This window comes from Pezoporus wallicus, unplaced genomic scaffold, assembly GCF_028554395.1.
Source record: "Pezoporus wallicus isolate ANWC-B61680 ecotype Strahan unplaced genomic scaffold, APGP_CSIRO_Pwel_v1 contig_8725, whole genome shotgun sequence".
NCBI lineage: Eukaryota > Metazoa > Chordata > Aves > Psittaciformes > Psittacidae > Pezoporus > Pezoporus wallicus.
This window is the reverse complement of record NW_026638227.1, coordinates 73,055-80,905: the sequence shown is the minus strand read 5'-3', so window position 1 is coordinate 80,905 and position 7,851 is coordinate 73,055. Positions and strand designations below refer to the sequence as shown.

The 7,851-nt window shown below is 68.0% G+C and overlaps 1 protein-coding gene across 3 annotated transcripts; it reads left to right on the top strand.

Annotated features, from left to right (window-relative positions):
- ITGA2B (integrin subunit alpha 2b) lies at nucleotides 1-7,313 on the top strand. 3 transcript variants are annotated; one of them, XM_057410025.1, is made up of 30 exons: nucleotides 1-191; nucleotides 268-398; nucleotides 476-573; nucleotides 645-810; nucleotides 885-934; nucleotides 1,186-1,231; nucleotides 1,384-1,512; nucleotides 1,590-1,637; nucleotides 1,749-1,792; nucleotides 2,070-2,129; nucleotides 2,390-2,442; nucleotides 2,570-2,778; nucleotides 2,911-3,093; nucleotides 3,171-3,216; nucleotides 3,310-3,414; nucleotides 3,516-3,571; nucleotides 3,655-3,806; nucleotides 4,067-4,180; nucleotides 4,671-4,741; nucleotides 4,809-4,956; nucleotides 5,142-5,234; nucleotides 5,345-5,424; nucleotides 5,568-5,648; nucleotides 5,718-5,820; nucleotides 5,889-6,041; nucleotides 6,141-6,251; nucleotides 6,349-6,462; nucleotides 6,663-6,770; nucleotides 6,846-6,968; nucleotides 7,176-7,307. In XM_057410025.1, exons 1-30 carry the CDS (start codon nucleotides 25-27, stop codon nucleotides 7,266-7,268), a joined length of 3,135 nt encoding a protein of 1,044 aa, XP_057266008.1. In that variant the 5' UTR covers nucleotides 1-24; the 3' UTR covers nucleotides 7,269-7,307. The 3 variants fall into 3 exon arrangements, with proteins under 3 accessions (XP_057266008.1, XP_057266006.1, XP_057266007.1); XM_057410023.1 differs by having other exon boundaries at nucleotides 5,889-6,251; nucleotides 7,176-7,313; XM_057410024.1 differs by having other exon boundaries at nucleotides 5,889-6,251; nucleotides 6,696-6,770.
- Nucleotides 7,314-7,851: the final 538 nt, after the last annotated feature.

Here is a 7,851-nt window from a genome sequence, read left to right as displayed (position 1 = left end):
GCTGGGGCCTCACTTCGGGAGGCGATGGGCGCTGCCGCGGGTGCTGCCGCGCTGCTGCGGGCCCTGCTGCTCCTCGGGGCGCTGCGCTCGGCCCCTGCCCTCAGCCTCCTGCAGGACCTCCCCGCCACGTACAAGGGACCCCCCGGCAGCTATTTCGGCTTCTCCCTGGATTTCCACACGGCCCGGGGCAGGTAGGGGGGAGCCCGGGGTGCTGCGGCCGGGCACAGCTCCCGACCCCCAACGACACCCGCCTGCTGCCCCCCGCAGTTCCAGCGTGGCGGTGGGGGCCCCCCGCGCCAACACCTCCCAGCCCGGCGTGGCGCAGCCCGGCGCCGTTTTCCTCTGCCCCTGGCCCCCCAGCGGGACCCCCTGCGACCCCGTCCCCATCGACACCACGGGTGAGTGGGGGCCGCGGGGTGACGGGGCCTCGGGGGGTCACCAGCACCCGGCACGCTCCCGCTCCCTGCTCCCGCAGGAGACGAGAGCGAGGCGCAGGGCACCCTGGAGCTGCGCACCTACAAATCGCACCAGTGGCTGGGCGCGTCCGTCACCAGCTGGCAGGGCAGGCTCGTGGTGGGTACCGCGGCGGGCGGCGGGTGCCGGCGGCAGGGCGGGCACCCAGCGCATCGCCGTCCCTCGGCCAGGCCTGCGCCCCGCTGCAGCACTGGAACGCGCTGGACGGGCAGCACGAGGCGTTCCGCACCCCGACCGGCGCCTGCTTCGTGAGTGCTCCCGGCCCGCTGCGCCTCGCCTGGTACTCGCCCTGCCGCGACCACCTCATGGCCGGCGCCTACCGGGACAGCAACTACGGTGCGTGGGGCCGGGGGTGCGGGCGGTGGGTACCCCCCGCCGGTGGTCGGTCTGACCCTGCCCGGTGCCCACAGCCTATGACAAGCGGTACTGCGAGATCGGCTTCAGCGCAGCCGTCACCCGGGTGAGATGGGTGCTGAGGGTCTCGGGGTGACCCTGGGGATGATCAAGGGATGCTCATGGGGACACAGAGGGTGAGGCTGGGATGGTACCTGGGTTGGGATGCTGGGATGGGAATGCTGGGTTGGGAATGTTGGGATGGGGGTGTTGAGATGGGGATACTGGGTTGGGGATGCTGGGTGGGGGGAAAGATGCTGCAGGAGGTGATGCAGTGGGGTGCTCCAGTGTAGCTGCTGACACCAGCTCCTCCTGCAGGATGGGACACTGGTTCTGGGTGCCCCCGGCGGGTACTACTTCATGGGTGAGTCCTGCCTTTGGGTGGGCACAGCAAGATCAGGGCACCCAGGACGGGGCACCCCAATAGGTGCCATCCACAGCAGCACTGGGAGCCCAGGGCCAGTGCCAGCAGGTGCCCCATCAGCACTGGTGCCACCCCATGTCCATGTCCCGCAGGGCTCCTGTACTCAGTGGGAATCGATGCCATCCTCACCCGCTTCCACGGCAAGTCCCTGCTGTGGCTGGAGCAACCAGGACGCCCCACAGAGGAGCCGGTGTCCTTTGACTACGAGGATGGGTATCGGGGTGAGCAGTGAGCATGGGACAGCCCCATAGCCCCAGAACTGGGGCACAGGGGGTCACCGGTGCCCGTCTCCCTGCAGGGTACTCTGTGGCTGTGGGCGAGTTCGATGGCAATCCCAAAACCAAAGGTAGTGCTTGGGGGGTGAACAAATGGGCCCTGGGCAACCTCACCCCAGTACCAGGGGTGTCCCTGTGCTCACCCCAGTGCCATGGGGCACTCAGAGCTCTTGTCCCTGCAGAGTACGTGGTGGGGGTCCCCAACAAGAGCAACACGAGGGGTGAGGTGAGTGGGGCCAGGTGTGGGTGCCCAGTGAGGGGGACACCACCAAGGCCATGCCCAAGGAAGTGGTAAATGCCCCATCCCTAGCAGTGTTCAAGGCCAGGCTTGAACACTAGGGGCTTGGAGAAAGCTGCTCCAGTGCAAGGTGTCCCTGCCCGTGGCAGGGGTTGGAACTGGAGGAGCTTTCAGGTCCCTTCCAACCCACTCTGTGCTTCTATGGTTCCATTCACGCCACGTGCCCCCCTGTAATGGGGCCAGGGCCTGACACTGCTCTGGGCAGGTGGAGATCTTCAGTGTGGGAGTGACCCTGCGCCAGCTGCGGGGCATCACCAGCGAGCAGGTACCAAACACCCTGCACCCACCCCACAGCTCAGACACCCCCAGCACCCTGTCCCCAGTGACCCCCAGTCTTGCATCGCTGCTCCCTACCAGCACCCCATGGCTCCCTGCTGCCCACTGCCACCCTGCCCAGGCACCCTGTGGTACCCTAGTACCCGCAGCACCCGAATTCCCCCCTCCCATCACCCAGCACACTCTGCAGTGCCTGTGGAGAGCCCCCACCCCCCACCCAGTGCCTCGCCTCACCCAGACCCTTTCTAGGTGGCATCGTACTTCGGGCACACAGTGGCCGTGGCCGACATCAATGGGGATGGGTGAGAGCTGGGACTGCCCCCCCCCCTCCATAGGGGCACCCATGGGTGCTGCCCCTGCCTCGCACCCCCTGGGTGCCACCAGACCACAAACCGAGGCCCCCTCCCCTCACCCTTGCACTGGGTGCAGGCAGGATGACGTGCTGGTGGGTGCCCCCCTGTTCATGGCCCGGCGCCCCGACGGACAGCGCAGCGAGCTGGGGCGCCTCTACCTGTACCTGGGGGGGCTGCAGCGGCCCCTCTCCCAGTCCCCCCAGACCCTGACGGGCACCCACCCCTACGGCCGCTTCGCCGCCGCCGTCGCCAGCCTCGGAGACCAGGACAAGGACGGCTTCGGCGGTAACGACACCCGGCACGGGGCTGGGATGGGGGCGCTGCGAGGGGACCCCCGCGGTGCCCGGTCTAAAGCAGTGGGGGAACAGAGGTAGGAGCTGCGGCAGCCGGGGGCGCTCATGGCCGCTGTGTCTGCAGACGTGGCCGTGGGTGCCCCCTTCGGGGGTGACGGTGGCAGCGGGCAGGTCTTCATCTTCCGCGGGCAGAGCGAGGGGTTGGAGCCGCTGCCCACCCAGCGCCTCGACAGCCCCTTCCCCGGCCCGGCCGCCTTCGGCTTCGCCCTGCGCGGGGCCACCGACCTCGATGGCAACGGCTACTCAGGTACGTCCCCAGCGCCGTGTCCCCCAGTGCCCCCCGCTGCCATCTGCCCCTTCACCGACCCCCGCTCGTCCCCACAGATCTGCTGGTGGGCGCTTACGGCGCAGCCCAAGTGGCCGTGTACCGGTGAGTGCCCGTGGCGCCGGCTCCGGTGCTGGCACAGCCCAAAGGGAACGCTGCCCCGGTCCCCAGCACCTCAGCTCTGTCCCTGTGTCCCAGGGGACAGCCCGTGGTGGTGGCCCGGACCCAGCTGAGCGTCCCTGATGGGCTGAACCCCGAGGTCCTGGCGTGTGTCCTGCCCGGTTTCGGCACCGGTGTCAGCTGGTGAGCCGAGCCCTGGGGACACCGCGGTGGGGACACGGCCGCTGTGGGGACATTGCCCCGGGGCAGGTCCCTGAGCAGCCCTGGGTGCTGTCCCCTCGCAGCTTCCCCGTGGTGCTCTGTGTCAGCGTGACGGGCCAGAGCATCCCGCAGCACATCCGTGAGTGCCGGCGCCAGCGGGGGGGACAAGGGGCACAGCTCGGGTGTCACCGGTGCCATGGTCCCCTCTGCCCGCTGTGCCAGGCCTCGAGGCCGAGCTGCAGCTGGACCGGCTGAAGCCCCGGCTGTCCCGGAGGGTGCTGCTGCTGCGGGGTCACCAGGCGTCCTGGCACGAGGAGCTGGAGCTGGACACGGGAGCACCCCCCGTGTGCCGCAACCTCACCGCGTACCTGCGGGTACGGGGACGGCGGGGGCTGGCGGGGGGGGGTGTGTGTGATTGGACATCCCCAGCACAAGGGTCAGGGATGGGGACAGCGGCGGCTCCAGCTGAGATTGGAGCAGGGATGGAAACAGGAGCATCCCCAGGCAAGATGGGGACAGGGATGGGACAGGGTTGGGACAGGGATGTGGGCAGTGGTGTCCCCAGCCTGACCAGGTGGGGGTCCCGGGGCAGGGTGCGTTGGGTGCTCACTGGGGTGCCCATGGGTGCCCTCAGGACGAGGCCGACTTCAAGGACAAGCTGAGCCCGGTGGTGCTGAGCCTGAGCCTGGCGCTGCCCGAGGGGGCCCCGGGGCTGGTGCTCTATGGGGACACCCTGGTGCAGGCGCAGGTAGGGGGGACACAGCTGAGCCACGTCCCCATGCTCCAGCCCCCAACCTGTCCCCAGCCCCTGGCTGGGACACAGCCCCTGACCTCCCCACTGTCCCCAGTGCTTCTGTGGGTTGTCCCCATGGCCCCCCCACTGTCGACAACCACTCCCTGGGACACAGCCTTCCGTGCTCACCCTGCTGCCCCCAGGCCCTCCCTGGGATGTCCCCTCAGTCCCTGCTCCCTCTTTGGGGTACCATTCAGTGTCCTCCCCTGTCCCCAGGCCCTCTCAGGATGTCCCCTTTGTACTCCTCACTATCCCCAGTCACACACATTCCCCCCAGCTTGTCCCCTCTCTACCCTTCACCATTCCCAATCCCTCCCGTCCCTGTTCCTCCCTTGAGGTGTCCCCCAGTATCCTCTGCTATCCCCAGCACGGTCCCAGTTCCCTTGTCAGTCCCCAGTGACTCCCCATCCCACGACCCCCACTTGCCCACCTGTCCCCTCCCCAGACCCATATCATCCTGGAGGACTGTGGCGAGGACAACCTCTGCGTCCCTGACCTCCTTCTGGCCGCGGAGACGTGAGCGCTGGGGTGGGTGGGAGGGTGCAGCATCGCCCCGGGGTGTGCAGCCCTGTGTCCCCCCTAGGCCCAGCCGGCGCCTGCTCATCGGGGCCGAGGCCATGCTGCTGCTTCGCGCCAACACCAGCAACAGGGGCGAAGGCGCCTTTGAGGCTGAGCTGCGGGTGCTGCTGCCCCCCGGCACCCACTATCAGGCTGCCCGGAGCAGCATCCCGGTGGGTGCCAGGAGGGGCCCGGGATGGAGGCTCACACCCTGCCATGGGTGGCCACCACCCTTCTTGCGGGTGCCTGGTGGTGATGGGTACTGAGGGTGGGCACCCTGGACCGTGCATATCCCCAGGCTGGTTGGTGCATGGCAAGGAGTCTGTGAGTGTCACTTCTCCATGTGCCCACCCCACAGGGGCAGGAGAAACTGAGCTGCAACCTCAGGAAGGAGAACGGGACCCACATGGTGCTCTGTGAGTTGGGCAACCCCATGAAAGCAGGTGCCCAGGTAAGGGGCTGTGGGGTCACCCCCCCCTCCCCCCCGGACCATCACTCAGCCCATGGGCTGGGCATAACTGGTGGTGCTGGGTCATCAACACACCACCCGGCTGCCTGCAGATAACTGTGGACATGGAGCTGAGCGTGTCCGGGCTGGAGGACATGGGGGATGCCATCACCTTCCAGCTGCAGCTGCGGAGGTGACACTATGATGGTGCCCCGTACCCCTGTCCCCTTGTCCTCCTCTCCTCTGCCCACTGCTGGGACCTGGCCACTCAGGACTTGGTGGCCTCAGCGTGTCCCCAAGCTAAGCTCCATCCCTCACCCCACTGTATCCCTGCAGCAAGAACAGCCCCAGCACCACCAACACATCGGTGACAGTGATGGTGCCTGTGGAGGCACAGGCAGAGATGGAGCTGCGAGGGTGAGGGTTGAGGGGGACATGGGAGGCTGGGGGTGACACAGAAGGACACTGACCCCCTTCCTCTGCCAGCAACTCCCTACCGGCCACCACGGTGCTGCCCGTGAGCTGGCGCTGGGCCGAGGGCAGCCGGCGGCTCGAGGACCATGGCATCAAGGTGGAGCACGTCTACCAGGTAGGTGCTGCACCCATGGGCCCCTGGGACCTGCCCCCTCCCCGGTGCCACCTCACGGTCCTCCACAGCTCCACAACAAAGGTCCCAGCACTGTCAGTGGGGTCACCCTGCACCTCGCCATCCCCATCCGGCTGGGGGGCCGCATCCTGCTGTACCTGCTGGAGCTGGGCACTGAGGGGGGCATGAACTGCACCAGCCCCCCCGGCCTCAATGCTGAGCAGGTAGGATGGCCCCGGGGTGGGGACCAGTGTCTCCCACTGGGGGCTGGGTGGGTGTCAAGGTGTGGGGGGGGTGTCCGTGTTCCCTTTATCTCCTTCCAGCTGGAGATCCCCCATCCCACGGGCGCAGCACCCCGGAATGGCTCACACCGGAGGGAGCGCCGGGACCTGGAGCAGCCGCCGGGAGAGGGGCTGGAAAAGCCCATCCTGGTGGTGAGCGGGCACTGCTGGGGGGCTGCAGCCCAGGATGGGTGCTGGGGGTGGGTGACTCTGGGGTGGGGGTCAGGGTGACACCCGCTGTGTCCCATAGGACTGCGGCAATGCCACGTGTGTGGACATCACCTGCTGGGTGCCTGGCCTGGCCAAAGACCAGCGGGCGCTGGTGAGCATCCATGCGCTGCTCTGGATGGACACTCTGCAGCAGGTATTGTCTGCAGCAGGGGACTGGGGAGGCACTGTGTCCTGGGGTGTCCCCACCACGTCCCCTCCTGCACCGTGGTCCCCGGGGACCTGATGAGAGCAGCCCAGGGGATGCTGGGTGCAGGGTTGATGGGTGCTATCACCCCTGTGCCGTGTCCCAGTGTGTCCCCATGTGTCCCCCATGTGTCCCATGTCTGTCCCCAGCGGGAGCACCTTCTGAAGCAGTTCCTCGTCCAGTCACAGGCTTGGTTCAACACCTTAGCCATGCCCTACCGAGTCCAGCCCCGTATCCTGCCCTCCGGGGAGGCCATGGTAGGGCTGGCACAGGCACAGGGGACACAGGGCCCGGTGGAGGTGTCAGCGGTGTCACCCCCTGTCCCTTTGCAGGCTGTCACCAAGGTGATGCGCACCAGCCCTGGCGGTGAGGGGACGGTGCCGGTGTCATGGGTGGTGCTGGGGGTCCTTGCCGGGCTCCTGCTCCTCACCCTCCTCATTCTCCTCATGTGGAAGGTGAGTGGGCAGCAGGGACGCTGCCGACTCTGGTGACACCCCTCCATGGCAGTGGGGACCCAATGGTGCTGGAGGGATCCTGGGTGTGAGGCTGGGGTCCCCGAGGGTGACACTGGGTGTCCCCTGAGGTGATGATGTGGGGTTCCCCGGGTGTGACACTGGGGTCCCTGGGGTGACACCGTGGCTGTCACCATGTCCCTCTTCCAGATGGGTTTCTTCAAGAGAACACGGCCGCCTGCTGAGGACACGCAGGAGCTGGCGCCCAGCAAGGCTGAGGAGTTAGGGGGTGCCCAGGACTAATGGGGTACCCCGGGACCCCCCTTCCTACCTGTCCCCAGCACCCCCACACTGCCCCCGGGCAATAAATCTCTGCCTGGCATCATGGGGCTTCCCGTGGGGTGCTCCAGGATGCTCCTGTGAACCTGCACAGGCCTGGCATAGGGTGCGATGGGGTGGGAGGGGCTGATACTGGGTGGGTGCCAGGGCTGTGGTGGAGGGGAAGCTGGCGGGTGAGGGCCGGTACCGGGGACAACCTCGATGGGGCCATGGCGGTACCGAGTCCTGGTCCTGGGCTCAGGGCGGTGCTAGGGTCAGTCCCGTGGTGCTGGTGCCGGTGCCTCTCCCGGGGTCGGTGCCGCGGTGCTGGTGACGGTACCGGGATCAGTCCCGTGATGCCGGTGCAGGTACCGGGGTCAGTCCCCCGACACCGGTGCCGGTACTGGGGTCAGTCCTGCGGTGCCTGTGCTTCTCCCGGGGTCAGTCCCTCGGTGCCGGTACCGGGGTCAGTGCCGCGACGCCGATGCCGAGGGCCGGTGCCGGGGATGCTGCGGGGGTCCGGGGCGGTGCCGGGGGCGGTGCCGGTACCGGGGCTGCGGCCGTGCCC